At 46.5% G+C, this 26,152-nt stretch overlaps 1 protein-coding gene across 2 annotated transcripts in view; it reads left to right on the top strand.

Annotated features, from left to right (window-relative positions):
- AFF4 (ALF transcription elongation factor 4) overlaps positions 1-26,152 on the top strand; it is an 862,537-nt gene that overhangs the window by 502,493 nt on the left and 333,892 nt on the right. For both annotated transcript variants that reach the window (XM_085618067.1, XM_085618066.1), the window contains exon 13: positions 2,161-3,063. In XM_085618067.1, the coding sequence (XP_085474193.1) occupies positions 2,161-3,063 (903 nt within the window). The remainder of the gene's footprint in view (positions 1-2,160; positions 3,064-26,152) is intronic.

Here is a 26,152-nt window from a genome sequence, read left to right as displayed (position 1 = left end):
ATGCTCATGCTCAAGGAGGCTCGGAAGCCTACTGCAATAGCTTGCTACACAGCAAAATGGGAACTATTTGTTCAATACTGTAGTGGCATGGATAAGCAGCCCTTATAGGCTACAGTATAAGACATCATTTATTTTTTGCTGCGCTTGCAGCATGCAGGTTCAAGGTGTACATTAATTAGAGTTCATTTCACAGCTGTGGTGCTGTAGATTCATATGTGCCCTTCTACCTCCCCGAGTGCTAGTGGATAATACTTAATCAGTCACATTTATGGTGCACTAGTGCACATACATTCTTATGTTGCTACACTTCACATATTTCCACTCATCCGAAAGGCAAAACAAAATCATCTAAGGTGGAGTCATTGTCCTGGTGCTTTGAAATTTGGCTAATGAATTTGGGCACCTTCATCTGCTACAGAGGTGTATGTTCATGCTTAAAAAGTCTCAGAAGCCTACTACAAGAGCTTGCTACATAGTCAAATAGAAACTATTTGTTTAAAACTGTACTGGCATGGACAAACAGCCTCTATAGCCTTCAGTACAAGACATAATTTGGTATTTTCTGCACTTTAGTAGCATGAAGGTTTAAGGTACAAATTAATAGGGTTAATTAAACAATCTATTTAAGATTCCAGTTGTCAAAGTTTTTATGGAAGGTCTTAAGGTCCTGTATCCAAAAATGACACTAGTTTCTAAATTGGATCTTTGTGGATCTCTTGCCTCATGGGGCTGCCTTTTGAGCAGATGCTCTCATGTGCATTACATTTTCTTTCATGGAAAATAACTTTACTTGTTGCTCTCACTTACTTATGAATAGTGCGTTTCAAGTCCTAATGGCCGAGAAACCGTTCATCCAGGTTCACAAATCAGATTGTCTTTCGAATAAACCCTTGTTTTCTGCATAATGTGTTTTTCCTTTTCCATGGCAATGAAACTGTTGATTTGCCACTGTTTTTCCACAATCACAAACAATTGCAGAAAGGTCATACATATTCCGGATGTTGAGAGGGCACTCGTGTATTACATTGACCGTACAAAAACAATCCGGGAAAGAAATCAACAGTTTGTAGCTTTTAGCAAGCTTCACTTTGAAATGTTGATTTCAAAGTCCGGCATCACAAGATGGATAGTGTGTATATGCCTGTTCTACAGAGGGAAAGCTCACACTTCATATTGTACCAAGGCAACGTTCTACTTGTAAAAACGATGCCACTTCGGCTTTGCGGAATAACATTCCATTTACAGACATTTGTGAAGCTGCAACATGATCAGCACCTCATACTTTCACCAAACAGTACTCTGTGGAGATTTATGCCTGCCAAATGAGACCGTTTTGCCAAACTCTTTGCAAAACTTTGTTTCAATCATCATCTACTGCTGCTCACAAGCCACTATTTTGGAAAGGAGGGCACTGATTGTTAGTCTGTACTTAGTATGTAATCTACATGAGCGCATGCTGCAAATGGAAAAGTTACATTCCCGTAACAATCGCTCTGCACCTTAAAATGCAGTAGAGTTTTGTGCCCCCCTCCCCAGTATGCGAGTAACAGATAATAGTCTGTAGAATAGTTCATCAGTCACATTTATGATACTCCAGTGTACATAGATTGTCCTATTTTGCTACACTTCACATACTTCACAATATCATCTTGAAACTGAAACCTTCACTTTGAAGAAAAGCAACTTGTAATGTCCCCCCCTCACAACTCTAGATGAAAGGAGTGTACCAAAGCATGTGAATCAACAGCTGTACTACCCACAAACCGTTGTAACTGGAAAATACAGTTTTACTTTTCCTATCTGCAAGTTGTTCTTCTACAATCACTAAGTTATCACCAGCTATGTTTCATAGTGATGTATTACCATTTTGGGTAGTTCTTGCTGTGCAAAATATAACTCAAACTTTTTGCGGTTTCCAACAGTGTATTTTATTTTTTGCTGGGTTGAGTTTTCTAGAAGCTAGTGTCTGTATTTACCTATTTTTTGGGGGGTAATTCTACTGATAACTCATTGGCTGAATGCCTCATTCTATGCATTAGACAAGAAACAAAGGATTGTCCGATTTATTTTCGCTGTTATAATTATCTATACTCATGACTAATGTTACTCTAAAAATATCACAAGTTGGAATTAATGCATTGTTCTATAACTTATTTTCAGCCTGAACCACCTCCAACCAATAAGTGGCAGCTGGACAACTGGTTGAATAAAGTTAATCCTCATAAGGTATCCCCTGCCTCGTCTGTGGACAGTAACATCCCATCATCTCAAGGACACAAAGAAAGTCTGGATCAAAGTGTAGCAAGTGGGTATTCTGAACCAAGTGCATCTAAGAATGCCAATGTCTCCACTCCTGGGCGAGATTCCAAAACCACGCAGAAGGGAAGTGACAGCAGTCGCAGCAGACAAAAGTCCCCTGCTCAAAGTGAGAGCATGACACAGAGGCGAAACGTAGGTAAGAAACAGCCCAAAAAGACCGAGAAAGCAATTGAAGAGCCTAGGGGAGGACTTGAAATTAAAAGTGAAACAGTGGAAATAACAACAAGCATACCATCCAACAGGCATAAGGCAGCCACCAAAGGATCCAGGAAGCCCAGTATCAAGAAGGAACCTAAATCATCTCCTCGACCTGCAGTGGAGAAAAAGAAAATTAAGGCACCTGTTAAACCTTCCCAGAAATCCAGGGAGTTTGTAGAAACAGATACCTCATCCTCTGATTCAGATGAAAATGAGAGCCTTCCTCCATCATCCCAAACACCCAAATATATTGAGAGCAATAGGACTCCTGTTAAAGCCTCTGTTGAGGAGGAAGACAACTTTTTTCGTCAAAGATTCTCTCCTATGGAAGAGAAAGAACTTCTTTCACCTCTTAGTGAGCCTGAAGACAGGTATCCGCTTATTGTTAAGATTGACTTGAACTTGTTATCCCGAATACCAGGGAAGCCTTATAAGGAAGTTGAGCAGCCAAAAGTGGAGAAAATGTCTGTACCAGAGAAGCATGCAAGAGAGTCACAGAAGCAAAGCTCTGACAAAAGCATTAACAAAGTCAAGAGGAAACACAAGGTGTGTTGTGTTTATTTGTAATAATCAACACTCTAAAATAGCTGTACTGGGGTAACTTTTATTTAAAAAAAGAAGAAAAAAATGTTTTGGCTTTGCAAAGGATTGTGAGGATGCTTTCAGGTAATGTCAGTTTGCACATGAACAGTTTTCGGAATGTTCATAAATGCCTTTTTCTTAATTGGACTATTTCTATGTCCATTACCATTGTCTTATTCAAGGATGGGTGTTTTGGTTCACTCAATATCATCTGCTCTAGCTATACTTTGAGAGTTCCTGCAAGTAGGACCAGCCTTATTATAGCTTATCGATGGTTAGCACACATCTGTCCAGGTTATGTTACATTTTTGTATATAGTACGTTTACTGTACCTTTTGAGACGCAACAATCCATATAACATTGCACAGCTTAACATTATCTCTTACCTAATCGAACAAGTACGTTTTCAGCAGCTCGCTAATGCATGAGTGTGACTCTGTATGCAGAGGAATTTGTAAAACAGTCCATGTTTTAGCTGCAGCAATAGAAAAAGAACAGTCTACGCAAGTTATTGTTTTTGATCTAGGAAAATTCAAAAGAAAGAAGCGAAACGTAAAACGTGGCAGTTTATGTAGCCTGTATTTAGAAGTAAAGAAGTCAGGAATGTTTTGATGGATGGCCCTCTGCATCCATAAAGCTGTTTCTACTATGGATGGAATGTTAATGAAGTTGTCTTAACACAGGGTAAAGATGTTGATACTTTGATACATTACAAGGAATCTGAGATGCTGCACTTTAGATCATTTAACGAGGGGAGTCATTTCTATAAAAAGTAGAATGCAACACAGGGTGTTTAACTAATAACAGCATGTACTAGTTCAGGAAAAAAACTAAATTACATAATACAGAAGTTGGCATGGGGCACACGTCCATGATCTCCAGCTAATCGAGGATACTAAACTTAGTTGCACTGTGAGGGGTTATTAATGATTCTGTTTTGGTTGGGTTTAGTTTTCATAAAGTTTTCTGACATCACCTTCAGATCGAAGGTAGACAAAATGCCTCAGCAAAAATCATTTAAAGATGTTTACAAACACCCACTGACCAGCAAGGCATCATCCCCATACAAGCAAATTCTCATTTCCATTTTATTTAGATTGTGGTCTAACAGCTGCATTTAGATTTTCTAAATAGGAGTGCAAGATAATGGATCCTTGCCAGACACTTTAGTTATGGGTTTAGATTTAAATGGAGGAAGCATAACCACCTGTTAGTCAGTTAATTTTGAAGTTAACCATTTAAGCACTGTACCAGAGATACCCAAGTGGTTCTACATTTTTTGTAATTTTAATATAAAACAAATACTAATAGATTGCATCCGGAGCTGGATAGGATCTAAATGAGACCTAGTAAGATGACTGTTGACTAGTTTCCAGTGAATGTTTGTTATCAACAGGGTGAAACATTCCAAATTTAGTGATTACTGTACTTTGAGATTCCCGTATGTAAATTGAAGGCTTTAATCCCATCCCTAATCTTGAACATTTTATTTTGAAAGCCTGTCAGATCGTCACCAAAGTTTCCAAAGTTAAGCCACTTGACATTGCGTCTAGAGACTGGAGATCATTAATAATACAATAGTTTTCTCCATATTAGTCACTTGGGCTTTTTGCTTATTGAAATACACGTACTTGGATAATTTAATCTGGGTTTTACATTCTTTAGCGTTTTCTAATTAACATATAAAGTCTGTGCTATTGTCCCTTCTCCATTTCTGCTCCAAACTGCATGCCTCAAGTTTTAGACTAGCTAATGCCTGTGAAACCAGGGATTTCTGCTATCACAATTTTTTTTGTCTTGTATTGGGATGGATTTATCAAGGCTTCTTGTAAGCATTTATTTAAATCGGAGACTAAGATGCTGGGGTCATTGTTTAAATTAGAATTGCATTTTTCTTAATTGTTAATTAAAGTAAGGCACATTTAAGTCAGTCATACTCTTTCCCCAGTTCCTCTAACAATGTACAAGTGATTTTAGCGTCTGAAGTAACAGGAGAATAGACTGAATTGTCATACCAAATCTAATGATTTGGATCTTGCACAAATAATGTATCACAGCTTGAAATGTAGGGTACATCTGGTGGCCTTTATCAAGAGTTGACTACGTTTAATAATCTCTAATGCTTCGTTAAATTGGAGGGTGGGATTATATGGCTTTTCTAACAATGAATGAAGATATCCTTAACAAAAGTCACATTTTGTGTAAGCAGAAAAGCCTAAATTGATTGGGCGGGTTTTAGTGGAGGCATGTCCCAGGCAATATATTAAGAAAAAATGATAGCCCAAACCAGTGGTTTCTAAGCTACGGTCCGCTGGCCACATCCGGCACTCTCCAAAATGTATTTCTCTTCCAGGGGCCTCAATAGCCCATGCACGGGGACCCCATAAATAATAAAAACATATATATGTGTGTGTGTGTATATATGTATATATATATGTGTGTGTGTGTGTATGTATATGTGTGTATATATATATATCTATCTATATATATATATATATATATATATATATATATATATATATATATATATATATATATATATATATATATATATATATATATATATATATCCAGATCCAGCTCGGGCTTGTTCCAACGCAGTGAGAGGCACTCGAGCGCAGACACGAGCCTCAAGCGGCGGCTCAATCTTATGTCAGGAACTCCGGACTTCCGATACCTTTGGCAGCCCAACCACCACTGCCTGACGCGTTTCAAAATCTTCCTCAGAGGCTGTTTGTGGAAAGGAACACGCACAGTCCGGAACTGCAGGTGAGAGATTTCTTTAATTGCGCGCCCCCTATAGGCTGCTTAAATAAGACTGCGCATTGTCTGCTGGTACCTGTAGTTCCAGAGGGATGCAGATATCCCCTCTAAAGTGCGTTTCAATGTTCTGCCGGAAAATAAAAGCCCCCAATGAGCCTCAGAAGTCGGGGGTTCCCTCAATTCAGTGTCTCACGCCCCACATCTCGAGGCTGCTGAATGTACTCCTCTGTGGCCCCCAGGTTCCCGGGGTGGTGCTACTCTCGGCGGCTTGGCAACCGCCTATAGATCCAGCTCGGGCTTGTTCCAACGCAGTGAGAGGCACTCGAGCGCAGACACGAGCCTCAAGCGGCGGCTCAATCTTATGTCAGGAACTCCGGACTTCCGATACCTTTGGCAGCCCAACCACCACTGCCTGACGCGTTTCAAAATCTTCCTCAGAGGCTGTTTGTGGAAAGGAACACGCACAGTCCGGAACTGCAGGTGAGAGATTTCTTTAATTGCGCGCCCCCTATAGGCTGCTTAAATAAGACTGCGCATTGTCTGCTGGTACCTGTAGTTCCAGAGGGATGCAGATATCCCCTCTAAAGTGCGTTTCAATGTTCTGCCGGAAAATAAAAGCCCCCAATGAGCCTCAGAAGTCGGGGGTTCCCTCAATTCAGTGTCTCACGCCCCACATCTCGAGGCTGCTGAATGTACTCCTCTGTGGCCCCCAGGTTCCCGGGGTGGTGCTACTCTCGGCGGCTTGGCAACCGCCTATAGATCCAGCTCGGGCTTGTTCCAACGCAGTGAGAGGCACTCGAGCGCAGACACGAGCCTCAAGCGGCGGCTCAATCTTATGTCAGAAACTCCGGACTTCCGATACCTTTGGCAGCCCAAGGTATCGGAAGTCCGGAGTTCCTGACATAAGCAGCCTCGAGATGTGGGGCGTGAGACACTGAATTGAGGGAACCCCCGACTTCTGAGGCTCATTGGGGGCTTTTATTTTCCGGCAGAACATTGAAACGCACTTTAGAGGGGATATCTGCATCCCTCTGGAACTACAGGTACCAGCAGACAATGCGCAGTCTTATTGAAGCAGCCTATAGGGGGCGCGCAATTAAAGAAATCTCTCACCTGCAGTTCCGGACTGTGCGTGTTCCTTTCCACAAACAGCCTCTGAGGAAGATTTTGAAACGCGTCAGGCAGTGGTGGTTGGGCTGCCAAAGGTATCGGAAGTCCGGAGTTCCTGACATAAGATTGAGCCGCCGCTTGAGGCTCGTGTCTGCGCTCGAGTGCCTCTCACTGCGTTGGAACAAGCCCGAGCTGGATATATATATATATATATATATATATATATATATATATATTCACTGAAAAAACCATAGGTTTCACACACGTTATAGTTACGAATTAGCATTTAAAAAACCTTGCAAATTCACTTAAAAAACCATAGGTTTCACACATGTTGTAGTTAGCTGGACATTTCACTCGTAAAAAACCAATGAAATTCCCCCGTTATAGTTACTGCAGGCAACTATAACTCACGCGACCGCAATCCTCTGCTGATGACGTCCGATATTACATCACTGTATTTAGACACTTATTTACCCATGTCTTCTTCCATTAATCTTTAGCTATACATATATTACAAATATTTATTTTTCAGAAAGACACATATGTCATCAGTGATGTAATATCTGACGTCATCAGCAGAGGATTGCAGTCGCATGAGTTATAGTTGCATTGGTTTTTTACGAGTGAAATGTCCAGCTAACTATAACATGTGTGAAACCTACGGTTTTTTTAAGTGAATTTGCAAGGTTTTTTAAATGCTAATTCGTAACTATAACGTGTGTGAAACCTATGGTTTTTTCAGTGAATTTGTAATTTTTTTAAAATGCTAAGTTATGTTTTTATTTATTTTTACTTTTTTCAGGTTTTACACCGTGCGCGCACCGAGCGCCCACGGTTCGCAGTGCGCGCAGGGTACGCGCACCTCCCGATTTAAAAATTTTAAAAAAAGTTTTTTTTCTCCCTTGGGGGTCCTTCTGTGACCCCCCTGACCAAGGCTAGGGGGTCAGGAACTGTCCACTCTGCCCCCTTTTCACGTTCTCCACCTTTGTTTTTCACCCCCTCAGACTGCGAGAGACAAAATGGCGGCCGACACTTCCTGGTTTCGACCGATTCGAATGTTTACCGACATCTAACAACCAATCAGAATTGCGCTCGCGCACGGCAGGGTGCGCGCACGGTGCACGCGTATAGATATTGATATGCTTTTAAATGCTATTTTCTCAGGAAATACTGAACAAATTTACACCAGACCTGCAAAAGGCACTTCCTTGACCTTATGGCTACCTCTCTGCCAAATTCCACGTAATTCTGTTCAGCCGTTCGGGCTGTAGCTGCGACTAAAGGTCCTATGGAAAAATGCATGGGGAAAACGCGTTTTGGGACCCCCCTTTTTCTCGGCGCCCGCTTGACGAATCACCCCGAGACTTTCACGGTAGGAGCTGAACGGAGCGCCCCATTAGTTTTGAAAATTTCGCGAGGATTCGTCAACCGGCGCCAAAGTTATTCAAAATAGAATTTTGAGATTTCCTATAGGTTGTAACTATAACTATCTACTGGCGACCGCCAGTAGATTATATATATATATATATATATATATATATATATGTGTGTGTGTGTATATATATATATATGTGTGTATATATGTATGTATATATATGTATATATATATATGCGCGACTCACCCATTGGAGGAGAAGTTAATGACATCACAAAGGGGAGCGGTTTTCAACTCACCTGCACCTCGTTGAACACCACAGAGAGCGCGAAGACCCAGGAACAGGCACTGATGAGAGCCATTGGAGGCTTGAAACGCGTCTGCCTTAGCGTTTGTTGGGACTGCTGCACTACGCGCATTTTATTTCAATAAAGTCCTTGCCTCGAATTCCGGAGTGTGCTGTGCTTTTTCCTGAGTTGGAGGAAGCGTTGGACATATATATATATATATATTACCTACTGGCGGTCGCCAGTAGGTAGTTATAGTTAGGACCCCTTTTCCATAGGAAATCCGCAACATTCTATTTTGAATAACTTTTGCGCCGGTCGACGAATCCTCGCGAATTTCTCAAAATAGGTGGGGCGCTACGCTCCGCTCCTACCCTGAAAGTCTCGGGGGGATTCGTCAAGCGGGGGCTGAGATAAAAGGGGGGTCCCAAAACGCGTTTTTCCCATGCATTTTTCCATAGGACCTTTAGACAGGGCTACAGCCCGAACGGCTGAACAGAATTACTAGAAATTTGGCAGAGAGGTAGTCCCTAGGTCAAGGAAGTGCCTTTTGTATGTTTGGTGTAAATCTGTTCAGTAGATTCTGAGAAAATAGCCTTTAAATCAATATATATATCTGAGCCAGCTTACGGTACGCTTACCGTAAGCTTACCGTACGCGTACGGTGGCGTGCGCGATTCTGATTGGCTGTTACATCTAAGTAAACATTCGAATCGGTCGAAACCAGGAAGCGGCGGCCGCCATTTTCTCTCTCGCACTCTGAGGGGGGGCTGTAAACAAAGGCAAAAAACATATAAAGGGGCTGTTTAGACAGCGCCCATGCACATAGCCATGTTAGTTGAGTCCTCAAAGATCCCCCAAGGCCAAAAACGGTAAATTTTTTTTTTTTGAAAATTTCGCCGATTACGCTTACCGTACGCGTACGGTGCGCTTACGCTAAAAATTTTAATAAAAAAAAAAAAAACTCTCTGTGCATGGCATATTATTGTCATCACTTACAAATTAAATTTAACAGATTACCTATCACAAGGAAGCGCATAATATGTCCTCCATGTGCGCACGGTGCGTAACGTGGGCACGCGGTGCGCGTAGCGCACTGCGTGCCCACCTTGCGTGTACGGCACTAACTGCGTAAAGTGGGCGCGTGGTGCGCGAAGCGCACCGCGTGCTCACTGTGCGCGCACGGTGCGCGAAGCGCACCGTGCGTGCACGGAACGAACTGCGTTAAGTGGGCGTGCACGCCACGAATGGCGTAAAGTAACTTAGCATTTAAAAAACCGTACAAATTCACTGAAAAAACCATAGGTTTCACACACGTTATAGTTAGGAATTAGCATTTAAAAAACCTTGCAAATTCACTGAAAAAACCATAGGTTTCAGACTTGTTATAGTTAGCGGAAATTTTACTGATAAAAAACCAATGAAATTCCCCCGTTATAGTTAGTGCAGGCAACTATAACTCACGCGACCGCAATCTTCTGCTGATGACATATGTGTCTTTATGAAAAAAAAATATTTTTAATATATGTATAGCTAAAAATTTATGGAAGAAGACATGGGCAAATAAGTGTCTAAATACAGTATTAGCATCAGCAGAGGATTGCGGTCGCGTGAGTTATAGTTGCCTGCACTAACTATAACGGGGGAATTTCATTGTTTTTTTATCAGTAAAATTTCCGCTAACTATAACAAGTCTGAAACCTATGGTTTTTTCAGTGAATATATATATATATACACACACAGATAATTTTTTCAACCATCACAACAGCTCCTATAAAAGAGGCTAATCAATGTAATTAGACAACTGCTTTTGCAACCACATACTATAAGATATAGAAAACAGGAGGGCAAGCACATTACTTGAACTCTTTTTAATGAGTAGCCTCAAAACCAATCTGCAAAAGAGCAGCTATTGTTCGCCTATAGGCTGCATTGAAACCAATACCATAGAAAATGAAAGCAATTGCAAACACAAAAACTGGCACCGTGCCTCTAAGGCAGCCATGACCCCCAGCTTCCCATCATGCCTCAGGCGTGACAGTTAGGTCAGTTTTTTCTGGCTCCTTCAGTCAGGACCCTGGAATTCACAGCTTTGACTTTTTTGTCAGTATTCCAGCATTTAATTGTTTGTTGTTTACTTTTCACTCTGTCTTTTGCATCTTAGAGTGAGGTACTACCGTTTTTTGACAGAAATTGGTTCTTTGTCACAATGCCATCTCCTTTTGATCCTTGCCCCTCCTGTGGCAAGAAGGCCAAATCTGACACACATTCTGTGTGTATTCTCTGCCTTCCTGACTCTCACTCCTCAGAGACTTGCCAACATTGCAAAAAGCTTTCCAGGCGTACTCTCAAGGAGAGAGAAAGGATACGTCTCTATGGACTTTCTGAGAGGAAGAAATCTACATCCAGAGAAAGGCCTCTGGTGAGATAGAAGAAAAAGAGGTACAGATCGACGTCTAGAAGTAAGAGCCTGATCTGTTCCCCTTCGGGATGGGCGTCAAGTTCACCATCAGCGGCGAAGAAACACATGTAGTTGTCTAGACCTCCACAGTCGACGGTGCCGGTGCATCAATCGACGCCGAGATCGAAGACAATTTCAATGTTGAGTCATCAGGTAACGGACCCTCCGTTGGGGTCAGCTCGGCGACGCTCAACGTCGAGTAGTAGGTCTCTGCCAGCGTTAGCTCCGCGTTCGGCGCCCATTTTTCAGGCGGTTAACCACGAGACACAAAACTCCATCGGTGCCATCTCACGGGCGCTCGTTGTCGAGACCGGGAACCCCGTTGGCGTCAACTCAAGGACGTTCGACGTCGAGACAAACCCCTCTCTCATCGTCAACCCGGCCACGATCTACGTCGAGGCATAGATCTAGCCCCAGAAGACGGTCAACGTCACTGACACACCATTCGACATCGAGACATCTGTCTGTCGTTTTCATGTCCTGTGAGCATCTCTCCATCACCTTTTCAGACATCGAGGGCTAAATCCCGATCGGTGATTCAGGACACAGTGACTCTGCGTTCAAAGTCGAGACGCTCACATCAGTCAGTCTCAACCCATCACGCACGATCTAGTTCAAGACGCACGTCATCAACCTCAAGGTCACCGGAGTTGATTATTTCGCCGACGAGCAGTCCTGCATCTTCACCTGTACACCCCTGTTCATGCTCTGACTCCCGCACAAGAAGTGAGGCAGAAATCCCCATCTGTGCACCTCTTTCCTAGGTGGATGTTACCTCTGCATCACTGAGAAATCTGGAACGGTGCAGACACGAATTTCACCGGACTACTCCAGTCCTCTACACAGGTCTCCACTGTCTTGGCTGGTACAAGAAGTAGATCTCTTGTACCACTCCCTCGAGGGGTCAAGGTCATACGTGTATGCCGAAAGCCTCCACAAGATGATCTACGGCTCGGGGGCATCAGAGAAGGCACAGGTCGCCGACACGTTCACCCTCTTCTACCCAATCTTCAAAGACGGACTATCCTCCAACCCTTACAGACAGTCCACTTCTGAGGGTGTCTCCGGTGGATGATGTCAGTACTTTCCAGGACGTCCTGGCCAGGGGTGATACAAGTTGAAAATTGTTATGCCTACTCCTGAGAGTTCATCCTTGGTGATTTATGAAACCTTGCATCAAAGATCAGCAGCCAGACTGTTATCCTTGGTACCGGGGCTTCTATAGCCTGTTATGGAAATGTTCCTTACACCGGCAACGCTCAAGTCCGCTCCAGTGAGGATCTTGAAGAAATACAGGGCTCCAGAAGAGGATCCATTGTTTCTTAGATCTAACCCACCTCCTGACTCTGTGATGGTTGCGGCTGCGAAAAAGTGGTCTCATCAACAGTTCCTCCCGATAAGGAAAGCAGAGCACAGGATTTGTGGGAATGTAAAGTCTGTGGCACTTCGGCCTCAATGCTGAAGGTCTGTAGCACCCCGGCGCTCTTAGGGTGCTATGATAGATCTTTGTAGGACTTGTTACAAAGGTTTACAGTGAAAATTTCACAAAAAGCGTAGGGACATTGAAGAGGTGTTGCAGGAAGGAAGTTTGGTGGCAAATAGTTATCAGTGCCGCAGCTGATGGAGAGATCTTGTCTGCACATTCCCATGCACACAGGATCTGGGCCAGACGTTCTTCCTGGCTTCGACTAACTGCTCTAAAACTCAAAGCTCAATCACGGATCCTAAACCTCCCTTTTTCAGGATCCTCCTTGTTTGGCACTCACACAGATGAGGAAATGTGAAGGATGAAGGCGGAGTTAGACACATTGGCGGCAGTAGGGCTTGAGAGAAGAAAGGAGTTCCTGCACCGATACAGGCCATACGATCGGTGGCCCTTCCATCAGAGGGGTTCAAGCCTCTCCGTGGCAGAGGCACCAACACCAACAGAGCCAATCAAAATCCCACTATCGTGGACGTCGCGCTTCAAGAGGGAGAGGAGCTCCTCGTCAATCTGCTGCCTCAGCAAAAACTTCTTTAAAGCAATAAATGCTCACTTGCCCACAGTTTCCCACTCCAGTGGTGGAAGTATAGCCAACCACCTGGAAGAGTGGCACAGCATCACAAAAGACCAATGGGTGTTAAGTATGTTGCAGAATGAGTACTCTCTCCATTTCCGATATCTGCCTCCTACAATCCCTCCAGTAAAAACTGTGTGCCACCAGCTTCTGATACTGCAGCAGGAAGTATCCACCCTCCTGCGAAAATCATCCATTGAGGAAGTTCCAATATTGCAACGAGGTCAAGGAGTATACTCAAGGTACTTCCTAGTGGGAAAGAAAGGTCGGAAATCCGAATTCAGACCAATCCTGGATCTTCGCACCCTCAACAAATCCATCCGGCAAGAGAAGTTTTGCATGTTGGCTCTCCATCAAATATATCCCCATCTACATCAAGGGGACTGGATTTGTTCATTAGATCTTCAGGATGCATACTTTCACATCCCAGTCAAACTTCATCACTGAAAGTTCCTGCGTTTTCTGGTGGGATTGACTCGTTATCAGTTCAAAGTCCAGCCCTTCTGGTTGAAGTCGGCTCTCCGAGTGTTTAGAAAATGCATGGCACTAGCAGCAGCTGCTCTGCAGTGCCAGGAAATCTTTGTTTACCCTTACCTCAACGACTGGCTTCTGAAGGGCCCTTCCCCACAGAGCATGAGGGCACACTACCAACAATGTCTTGCCCTTTGCCATAGGCTGGGCCTTCATGTTAACTTCGAGAAATCGATCCAGCATCCCATGCAAAGAATCCACTATCCGGGTGCAACAAGAGACTCTGCAGTGTTTCCTTCGGAGGAGAGACTATCATCTATCACTCTGAAATGCAAACCGATTATGCACAGCAACTTCCCTTCAGTCCGTCAGGTTGCCTCTCTCCCAGGGCCAATGGCATCTGCATATTTTTTTGCCTCCAACGCCAGGCTGAGGATGCGTCCTTTACCGCAGGATCTGGAGTACAATTGGGATCAACAACCGGCAGGACGGCACGACAGGATAAATCTGTCAAGAGCAGCCAGAGCATCGATTCCAAGGTGGATGCAAGAGGAGAATCTGTTGGTAGGGGTTCCGTTCAATCCGTGCCATCCTTCTCATTAATCACAGATGCTTCCCTCCAGGGTTGGAGAGCAGACTCCAGGTCGATGGTCAGCAAAAGAACGATTGTATTACATCAACATGCTTGAGTTACGAGCTGTGCATCTTTCCCTCAATGCTTTCCTCCCATCTATTCAGACCAGCTTCATTCTAGTACAGACGGACAATACGACCACCATTTACTATCTGAACAAGCAGGGAGGGACTCTATATCGGTCTCTGGAGACCCAAGCTCTCTGGCATTGGCTCCTTGCAAGGAATCTGACTTTACAGCAATACACCTGCCGGGGGAGCAGAATTCACAAGCAGACGCTCTGTCATCACTTCAGGTACCAGCAGGACTGGGTTCTAAACGACTAAGTCATCGAAGAAATTTTCCAAAAATGAGGCCGTCCAAGCATCGATCTTTTTGCGGACGAAACAAACAAAAAATGCTGCGACTTCGCCTCAAGATTCTACCGACCAGGGTCAAGAGGGAATGCCCTTTTGATCAACTGGTCAGGAGGCTCTATACACTTTTCCTCCCCTTCCTCTCGTCCCGAAGGTCGTAACCAAACTCTCCCACTCAGAGGCGAGGATGATTCTGATTGTTACGGACTGGCCATGGCAGTGGTGATACCCGAACCTTCTGCACCTATCAAAATTCCCACACAAGAGATTGCCGTGCAGACCGGATCTGCTGTCCAAGATGAACGGGAGTTTATCACCCCAACCTTCCCTCACTGAACTTGGCAGCATGGCTCCTGAGGTCCTCCAATATGGTCATTTAGGACTCCCTCAGGACTGCATGACCATCCTGAAAGAAGCAAGAAGACCTTCCACAAGATACTCTTATGCTTGTAATCTATTTGTGGTGTTTGCAAAATGGTTGCCATCCTACCAAGGGGCAAGAGGAAGTGATTTTACCTTACCTACTCCACTTTGCTAAGGCAGGTCTAAGATTCTTTTCCATAAAAGTACACCTGGCTGCTATTACGGCATATAGGCAGTCTCCTTCTCAGCCGCCTTTCTTTCAGACGCAGGTAGTGAAGGATTTTTTGCAAGGGTTACCCTCCTATCCTGCCTCCTTTGCCTCCCTGGGAGCTTATTCAGGTCCTGTCTAAACTGATGGGTCCTCAGTTTGAACCTATCCACAAAGCAACCCACCAACACCTTATGTGGAAGGTAGCCTTTTTGGTAGCAGTCACCTCAGTTCGCAGGGTGAGCTAGATTCAAGCTGTCTGTTTTAAGGAACCATACACAGTCTTTCATCTCAATAAGGTCATTAGGAGAACCCACTCTCCTTCCTTCCGAAGGTGGTGTCTGATTGCCATGTCAATCAATCCATCTCGCTGCCTACCTTTTTTCTTAATCCCTCTACACCAGCTGAGAGGTCACTTCATTCTTTACACCTGAAAAGGGTTTTGAAATCCTGTTTGGACAGGTCTGAAGCAATTAGGAAATCTGATCAACTGTTCGTTAATTACAGGTCAATCAGAACAGGTTATCCAGGCTCCAAGCGTTCCATCTCCAGGTGGACAGTGTCATGTATCAAACTGACTTATCAGTTAGCAGAGAAGCCGCTTTGGTCTAGACCCAAGGTTCATTCCGCTCGAGGGAAGGCAGCTACAGCGGCTTTTCTTAACAATGTACCGATTGCTGAGATCTGCAAGGCAGCCACTTGGAAATCGATACATACGTTTACGAGGCACTATTGTCTCGACTCGGATACCAGAGCAGACACTGGGTAGGCCAGGCCTCCTTGAGAAATTTGTTCCAACGCTGAAAAAATTGTGATTGTAATTTTGGTCATTTCATCTATTTCCGCGTAGGCTGAGGATGGGCTTGCTATTCGATTCAGTGCTTATGTCTATTGATGATTATCCCCTGGAAGAGAAGGATACGTTTCTTACCTGTAATCCTAGTTCTCTTCCAGGGGTATCCTCATCAAAATCATAAGCAACCAGACAAATGAGACTTTTTTCTTTAAGCTTTGTACCCTGACCCTTGTGTCTCCGCAAAGTACAACTGACCCAACTGTCACCCCTGAGGCATGATGGGAAGCCAGGGGTCATGGCTGCCTTAAAGGCTCAGTGCCAGGTTTTGTGTTTGGAAATGCTTTCATTTTGTATGCTATTGGTTTTCAATGCAGCCTATAGGCTAACAGTGCTTGCTCTTTTGCAGATTGGTCTTGAGTCTACTCATCAAAAATAGTTCAAGTAATGCTTGCACTCCTGTTTTTTATATTCTATAGTATGTGGTTGCAAAAGCAGTTAAATATTACATTGATTAGCCTCATTTATAGGAGCTGCATTGATGTGTGAAAAAATTGTATATTTATATATATATATATATATATATATATATATATATATATATATATATATATATATAGAGCTGTATATATGTTTTCATATATATATTTTATTATTCTTTCCGGGGTCCCCACGCATGGGCGGGAATATTCAGTGTTTGACTTTGATGAGGATACCCCTGGGAGAGAACTAGGATTACAGGGAAGTAACTTATCCTTTTCCCGCAGCAACATTAGCATTAATGGGCTAAAATGTAATTTCTCTGTTTTTGAAAGTCTCGGATTTCAGTGATCAAAGGGAAATATATACCCAACTCCTTAAGCGGCCTGTAGGTGGCAGCAGAGTTTCTTGAATCTTCTCTATGTAAAATTAATTGAGAAATAGTCTGCTTTTCTTATCTACCGTTAACTAATCGATTATTTTATCGGAACATTTGGTGATGTTTGACATTTTTGCTCATTAGATATCATTTCTCTGTTTAAGCTCTGCATGGTTTATGTAATTGTCACATTTCTCTTTTGTTTGAATCACATCATGCTGACTACAAAAAAGATCAAAGTACACCATATTAACTAATTTACATTTTATTTATTCATATATGAAAAGGATTGTTTTCGTCTCGCACATATTTATTAAATCTACAATGTGGCCTTGGTCTAAACCCTGAAATTTAGGCTTTCATGTAAAGGTAGTGACTGTATATTTATTGTGTTTATGCATAATGACTATCAAGAAGTGATGGTATTTTTTCCCAATCTGCCTGAAAGATTTAAAATTTGGGTGGGATAAATTAAAGGTTGTGAATGAGTAGCAAGCCATGTTTCCTTAGTAGACAAGCAAAATGGTTATTCCCAAATGGTTCACATCTCCTGTCAGTGCGCCACTGAACAAGCATAACATAGTGTTTAAAATACATTGAACATTAGTGCCTAAATTAGTTCTTTACTAAACCTTGTTTGGCAAAGTATCAATGATATCCATAAGCGATGTGCAAACATTAGATACTGTGTAGAGTTGATTATGCAGATAAAATAGATTAGACATGGTCTTTGTGGCGCCATTTGAGCAGCTCCAATACCTATTGTGGTAGAGACTGGCAGCATGGGCCATCAGAATTTGAGTATTGTGGTTTTACTAATTGAAGAGGTAATCCCTTGACACACTGTGACTTAACTCTCTGCCGTCTCCCATTCCTATGCGTTGTTACACCTTTCAAAAGTATTTTACCTCAATAGTTTCAGGATTACATAAAGCCCCCAACTCTTTCATCTTTCTTAGACCAGCTGTATTCTTTACCTAGTGTTTGGGACTGTCCTGTTAGCCTCCAGTGAACTGATGCATTTTGATTGAATTATGATATGCATCTTTGAACACGGTTGATCATAAACTTTTAGTTTGATGACTTGGAAATATTATTGTGATGAATTCAGGGGTGTTTGTGAGTTGAGGCACACTTCTGAGGCTGAGTGTATTGCTTCGCCTTTCAGATAATACAGAATCTCCTACACGGTTACTCAAAACACACGGCGAAGCAGGAGACCTGAAACACAAACACCTTTAGAAAAGGGTTTTATTTCATAAAATGCAAAGACTCTCTCTTTTTAGAATAAGGCTTGGGGTTTTATTTTACACAATGCTCTCTAACAGAAAGGCTTTCCCAAATGCACAACATTCAAATACACAGATATATATATTTTTATATGCAAACAATAATAATAATACACTTGGTAAATGCAACAGTTAAATGCATGAATAATACTAATGAATAAACAGGCAGCAAATAATAAGACGCAAGCAAATATAATATGGGACGTCCTGCAAGAGATCAGAAAGATATATACACTGAACACCTCAAATGACCACAGCCACTGGAACCACACATCACAATGGCACTAGTCGACATCCTTGCCAATTCTTGCTGGGGGGGCCCATTCACAGCTGACTTGGACTCTCGACCGGGAATCAAGTTCCATTTGTCTTACAGCAGTACGTCTACTCTGTAAGTGAGCACCCGAACTCGGCTATCTGAAAGAAACACGTAGTGATAGATTCCTTACCTTTAGACTTACCCCCAGGGTAGACTGGATCCGGAGAGTTTCCGTCAGCAGTACCTCTGTGCGTCGGTAGGCGTCGCCGTGCGGCTCCGCGTGCGTCATTGGCGCTGGGATGATGTCGCTGGAGCTACTTAGACGTGCCCATGCGCGCTGACGTCAGTTCTTTCTTTTTCCACGACAGTAAGCCCACATCTGGGAGGAGCTACTTCCCCCAGTCATTTTTTGACCGTTTTTTTTAATGCCTTTTGTCTCCTTTTTTCTCGAGTTGATCGACACCTGGTGTCGTAGGGATGCCCGGGTTTAAGAACTGTGGGGACTGTCACTGTATGATGTCAGTGACGGACCCACACCGCGTGTGTCTCTACTGCCTGGCGTGCAACCACGACTCCAAGTTGTGCCCCGACTGCCGGGCCATGGCGCCGAAGACTTTGCAGGAGCTGTCCCGAAAGTTGCTGGAAGTGTGGCAGTCAGCTCTGCGCCGCTCAAGGTCCCGGTCCCGAGGGAGGTCGAGGGACCAGTCGGGGAGCCGTCACCATCATTCTTCTGGATCTAAGTCTTCGCACTCGGGGTCAGGTAAGTCGAAGCATTCCAAAAAGAAGTCGAAGAAGCGTTGTCGCTCCTCGACTTCCCCTTGCCTGTTGCGTGACGTGGCTGAGGGTGGGGATGGTGCCACCCCGCGGCTCCGGCGGAGCCTGCGATGCCGCCGGTCTACCCGCCCTTCCCGGGTCCGTCTGCAACGCCTGCCCAGGTGCCAGAGTTTCTTGCTGCCCTGGCCCAACTCTTTGGGCAGTTTGGCCCCGCGGGCCCGATTGGGTGTCCTGTCCTTCCAGTGGCTCTGGTGTCGCGGGTGGCTCCGGCCCTGGCATTGCCGGTGGCTCCGGTGCTGCAGGACCCCCTGGTATCCGGGAACGGACCCCGGTCGACCTTTATAATGCCTCCACGGATGTTGACCCCCACCGGCACCACCTCCGACGTCGCCTGCTCCTCGGGACGACGTTGTCCCCAATTTCAGCCCTGAACCGGAAACTGTGCCGGATCGACGCTGCTCTGCGCCGTTTGCGACGCCGATGGGGCCATATTTTCCCCTATGTCCGTCTTCCGTATTTTCAGCCTGTGCCACAGACTTCGGAGGAAGGGGAGGACTGGGAGGGGTCTGAGGACCCTCTCGCACAAGACTGTGCTTATGACCTGAGCAGAGGATTTGTGGGATGCCAGTGGTCTCTACACCTGACCTTGGCATGCTGTCTCCTCCTACCGTGGCCACGGAGGAGGGAGTCAGTTACGCAGTGGTGTTGCGTAGGTCGGCCGACGCCCTCCACCTCGAACTCCCTACAGTGACCGTCAGGACTAACCACCTGACAGAAGTGCTCCAGCCGGCGGCTACCTCTTCGAAGCCCTTGCTGCCCTTTAATGAAGCACTATCTGACGTTCTTTTGGGCACCTGGTCCAGGCCCAACACGGGGGCTCCTGTGGACAGGAACGTGGCCCAACGCCATCGCCCAGCTCCGGGCGACCCCCTCTTCCTCTCCCAACAACCCAATCCTGAGAGCTTGGTGTCCAAGCCTCTGCGTCCCAGAAAGCGTTCCCTTCCACACCTCCGGATAGGGAATCCAAGAAGCTGGAGCAGCTTGGCAAGAAGCAGTTTTCATCTGCCAGCTTAGGGCTGCGGTTGGTGAACACCGCATGCCTTTTGGGCCATTATTACCACTCTGTGTGTGACGCGGTTGTGCAGGTGCTGACTAGCTGTCTGGAGGAGGCCCAGCCAGTACTCTCCCAATCTATTGCTGCTTGGAGAGACACAGCGAAGTTCACCATCCGTTGTGGGCTTGACACCGCTGACTCGCTGGGCAGGGCGATTTCCACGATGATGGCGCTTAGGCGCCACACCTGGCTAAGAACGACTGGCTTATCGGGGGATGTCCAGAATACTCTGATGGACAATGCTTTGATGGCATTCGCCTTTTTGGCAATAAGGCAGATAGTGCGCTGGAGCGATTTAAGGACTCACGGGCTACGGCCTAATCCTTGGGCCTGTCGGCCACTCGGCCTCCTCCGCCTTCTGCCGTTCGCTCCTTTCGTGGCCACGGAAGGGGTGCCCCACAATGTTCGCAGGGCCACAGGCCGGCGCAGCAGCAACAGCGCGGCCGCGGACGTGAGAATTGTCAAAGCGGTTCAGGGGGCCTGCGTGCGGGTCAGTCCACCTCCACCCCTGCAGCATCTACTGCAAAGCCTTCCTAATCCGACCTTTGAGGCCCATTAAGCGCCAGTGGGCGGCAGTATTCACCATCATCTCCTCCACTTGCGCAACATCACTTCGAACAAGTGGGTGCTGCAAATTGTCCGAAGGGGCTTCTCCCTCCCCTTCGAGACTTCCCCTCCAGCCATGCCACCTTAATACCACCGCATGTCGGGGGACCATCTTTCGCTTCTTCAGCAGGAAGTCATGGCCCTCTTGGCCAAGGGGGCCATCGAGCACGTTCCTGCGTCAGAAGTAGGTTGTGATTGTTATTCCCACTACTTTCTGGTCCCCGACAAGGACAAGGGTCTGCTTCCTATCTTAGACCCTCAGAACGTGAATCGCTTCCTCCGGAAGGAGAAGTTCAAAATGTTAACACTTGTTCAGGTCTTGTCTGCCCTAGACCCGCAAAATTGGATGGTAGCGTTGGACTTGCAGGACGCTTACTTTCATATTCCCATCCTGCCGGCCCACTGGCGTTACCTGCGGTTCACGGTAAGCCACGAGCATTTTCAATTCACCGTGCTCCCTTTTGGCCTTACCAGCGCCCCTCAGGTGTTCACGAAGGTGATGGCGGTGGTCGCAGCTCGTCTGCGCAGATCAGGGGTCCCAGTCTTCCCATATCTCGACGACTGGTTGTTGAAGGCGGGCTCGCCCCAGGCAGTCGTCTCCCACCTCCAGACTACGGCCGACCTCCTGCATTTGCTGGGGTTCTCCATCAACGTGCCGAAGTCGCACCTGATCCCTTCTCAGAAGCTCCTCTTCATCGGAGCGGTTCTGGATTCAGCGCAGTTTCGGGTTTATCCTCCCGAGCAGCGAGTCCGGGATATTCAGGCTATGATTCCGATCTTTCAGCCTTTAACCCGGGTTTCGGTCAGGATGATCCTCCGGCTACTGGGCTTGATGGCCTCCTGCATCCTGTTGGTGGATCATGCCAGATGGCAAATGCGGGCTCTGCAGTGGGACCTGAAGTTCCAGTGGGCACAACATCAGGGCAACCTGTTCGATCACGTCCAGATCTCAGAGGGCACTGCATGACAATTGCAGTGGTGGCTCACAAATCGAGATTGGGTCAATGGCAGATCCCTCTCCCTTCCCCAACCGGAACACACAGTTGTGACGGACGCATCGCTTCTGGGCTGGGGTGGCCACTTGGGAGAGGCGGAGATCAGAGGTCTGTGGCGAGTCCCAGCTCCATATCAACCTTCTGGAACTTGGGCCATCCGACTTGCACTGAAGGCATTCCTTCCCTCTGTCAAGGGGAAAGTAGTGCAGGTGTTCACAGAAAACACCACCGCAATGTGGTACTGCAACACACAGGGCGGGGTGGGTTCATGGACCCTATGTCAGGAGGCTCTGCGTCTCTGGACATGGCTGGAACATCAGGGCATTTTCCTGGTGGTTTAACACCTGGCAGGTTCTCTGAACGCCAGGGCGGACCAACTCAGCTGCCAGTGCATGATGGATCACGAATGGCGTCTGCACTCGGACGTGGTGCAAGGTCTCTTTCAGCAGTGGGGAGAGCCCTGGTTAGATCTATTCGCCACTGAAGAGAACGCGCAATGTTATCAGTTCTACGTGTTGGAATTTCCAAGGCAGCACTCGCTAGGAGAAGCTTTTCATTGCGAGTGGAGTTGCGGTCTATTGTACGCCTTTCCGCCTATACCACTTCTACCCAGAGTGTTGAAGATCAGGCGCGACCGGACCCAAGACCTTCTTGTGGCTCCGGACTGGGCTCGAAGAGTATGATATCCCGAGCTACTCAGCATGGCTATCGATCCCCCGAGCCGACTGCCTCTTCAGAAGAATCTTTTGTCGCAGCAAAAGGGGACAGTCTTCCACCTGAACCTATCCTGCCTCCACCTCCTTGCGTGGAGATTGAGCGGCGGCAGTTGACGTCTTTTTACCTGCTTCCCTAAGTTTGTGACGTAATCTCGGCAGCCAGGCGTCCCTCCACTAAGACTGTATGTGCCTGCCGGTTGAACAAGTTTGTGGCATGGTGCACAGCAAAGGCTGTGGATCCCCTTTCTGCCCCTATTTCAGAGGTCCTTCTATTCCTTCTTTCTTTGGCCCAGCAGGGCTCTGCTCTGGGCACTATCAAGGGCTATCTCTCGGCCATTTCAGCCTTTTTACGGCTTCCAGATCAGCCTTTCCTTTTCAAGTCCCCTGTTGTAAATAGATTCTTAAAAGGCATTCTTCATCTTTTCCCTCCTATTCCTTTCATAATGCCTCAGTGGGACTTGAACCTGGTTCTGACCTATCTGATGTGTGCTCCCTTTGAGCCACTTCACAACTGTCCTCTTCGTCTTCTCACTTTAAAGACAGCTTTCCTGGTGGCCATCACCTCTGCCAGAAGAGTGAGTGAGCTCCAGGCTCTTTCTTCTAAACCTCCTTTTCTCTCTGTCCATCCGGACAAAGTGGTTCTAAGAACTTGTCCATCTTTTCTGCCGAAGGTTGTCACTGCCTTTCACATCGGGCAGACCATCACTTTGCCTACCTTCTTTCTGCCTCCGCATCCCTCGAAAGACTAAGAGAGGCTCCACCATCTGGACCCAAAACGTGCACTCTAATTCTTCTTAAACCGCACACAACAGTTCGGGGTGAATGACCAGCTCTTTGTTGGCTACGTGGGTGCCAAGAAACGTCGGGCCGTGCACAAGCGGACCATCTCTGGGTGGGTCGTTCTGTGCATAAAGGCTTGTTATTCTTTGGCTAAAAAAGAGCCTCCTGTGGGGCTGCGTGCCCATTCTACCAGTGCGACAGCAACCACTACTGCTTTGGGACGGGGAGTTCCCTTGCATGACATCTGTCAGGCAGCTACATGGGCCTCGCTGCACACGTTTACCAAGCACTACTGCCTGGACAGCCAAGTCCGGAGAGATGGCTTCTTTGGCCGTTCTGTTCTCCAGGACTTTCTGTTGTGATCTTGGTTCGCAGACCCACCACCGGGGTTGGTACTGCTGGGATATCTATTCTAAGGTAAGGAATATATCACTACGTGTTTCTTTCAGATGAACAAGTTACTTCCCTTCGGTAACGATATATCTGTAAGAAACATCAGTTGTGATAGATTCCTTACCGCCCCACCCATCCTCCCTGTTCTGCGACCTGATTTCTAGGGTTAAGGTCACCCCTTTCAGGGCCCTAGCTTCATGGTACCAGTGGTCAGGTTCTTGCATGGCTCTGCGTTCCTGGCGCGGAAAGTCGTGTACAGAACTGACATCAGCGCGCGTGTCTAAGTAGCTCCAGTGACGTCATCGCTGCGGCAACGACGCTTGCGGAGCCGCACAACAACGCCTACCGACGCGCAGGGATACTGCTGATGAAAACCTTCCGGATCCAGTCTGCCCTCTGGGGGTAATTCTAAGGTATGGAATCCATCACTACTAATGTTTCTTACAGATATATAGTTACCGAAGGTGAGTAACTTGTGATTTGCTTCGACTGAGTGTGCCCTGGGCTCCTGCTAATCAGGGCCTATGATCATTCTCTAAAAACTGCATTGAAAACAAAACCCAATTGGCATCGCTGACCACAGGTCAGCCCCTGGTAAATGGTACCACAGGCACCCAGGGCACTGTGACCAGGGAAGACCTCTAAGGGCTGCAGCACTTATTGTGCCGCCCTTAGAGGCCCTGCACCATTACACTCTCACACAGCCTTTGCAGGCTGCGTGTTTTTGTGCAGAACAAAGTGAAGATTCCACATGGCACACATCCCTGTGTGCAATGCCTACAACCCACTGCCCTGGCATAGATCAGTCACCCTTCTAGCTGGGTTTACTATACCAGGGGTGAGTGTACAGGTGCATGAGCCCTGTACCCCTACAGTGTCTAAGTCCATTCTTAAACATTGTGCAGTAATGCCATAAAGAGTATATGGTGCTGGGAGTTTGTCATTATGAACTCCACAGCCCTATAATGGCTACACTGAAAACTGAGCAATTTGGTATCAAACCTCTCAGCACATTAAACCCACACTGATGCCAGTGTGGGATTTAATAAAAAATGCACACAGAGGGCATCTTAGAGATACTTCCTAAAATACAACCTGTCCAGCCTGAGTATCTGCTTTCAGCTGCCACCAACAGACAGGTCTCTGGACCCCTGGGCTCTCGGGGGGCTGGGAGGCCTGAAACAATGCACATCCTGGGACGAGGTGCCAAGACTCCTCTCCCAGGATGGGCATGGTCCACGAAGGGGAAGTTTCAAAGGCTTGCCTCCTTTGTGAGATTCCCCAGGCCACTTGCTGCTTTCAGCCACTGGTCCCCACTGGTTCTGACCCGCACTTTGGTTGGGAGAACCGGTGGATAAAACAAGTGAGAAAGAGAGGTGTGCCCACCTCTTCCAACTCCACCCCTCAGGTGGGGGAGGCAAGGTGGAGCACAACTCTCAGTCCCAGCCATCTTGCAGATGAAGGGTATCCAGCCAACCAGGGAAAGGCTTATGCCCCTCTCCCACTGGAGGGTGGCATAATAGGGGGTGTACCCACCCCAGGGAAGGAACCCATTGGTCTCAACATTTTACCTACCTGTAGCATTCCTAAATCTAGTATTTATGGGCACCCTCAAACCTGCTCCAGCGAAATCCTGGTGTCCTGCAGCCAGCAACCTTGAGAAAGCCGAAGGAACTGCCTGCCTTCCAACCCAAAGACTCCGTCTCCTGTAAACACAGGATTTGTTCAACAACAGACTCTAGCTCTGCAAGGATCCATAAATCTGCACAATCTCTGCACCCGACGCCCACGGCCCAAGTTTGAGTGGCCCAACACCAAGAGGAGGTCTCTCTGGCGATTCTGACCCAAGATCCAGTGACCCCTGACTGGCCTCAAGCCAACGCCTGCAGCCTCAAAGCAGAAGGTCCCCCCAACCGCGCCCAAGAGTTGGTTAGAAGATCTGACCCGAAAAGGCACCCCTGCAACCAATTCCCCTGGGCCTTGGGTGGCCCGATCAGCAGTGCCTAACCAACCCCCAACATCCTAACTTATCTTTCCAAGTGGTGGTCACACCCAGAAGACCATTGTCCCCGAGCCTGCCATGTTTTTGCAAACTAGAGACTCCCCATTGAAAGCTACAGGGCACCTGGCGCCAAAACAGCACTCTGATGCCCCAGTGCCGCTGAGGGTGCACCTTTTTTTTTTTCTGGCCTAAACTCCCATTTGCCCTGAGAGTAAGTACATGACCTTTTCTCCCACAACCCAGTGGCCTGCTCGTCAGCAGCCACCAACCGGAGGCCCACCTATCCCCCTTTGGGCCTCAGCACTCTGCACCCGGCCACCCTAGTGCCGCTGAGGGTGTAACAAGAGTGAATCCTTGACCCTGGGGGACCCCTGAGTCTAACCCC

The sequence above is a fragment of the Triturus cristatus genome, chromosome 7 (assembly GCF_964204655.1).
Source record: "Triturus cristatus chromosome 7, aTriCri1.1, whole genome shotgun sequence".
Taxonomy (NCBI): Eukaryota; Metazoa; Chordata; class Amphibia; order Caudata; family Salamandridae; genus Triturus; species Triturus cristatus.
Note: the sequence above shows the minus strand (reverse complement) of the source record. Positions and strands in the feature narration are given on the sequence as shown.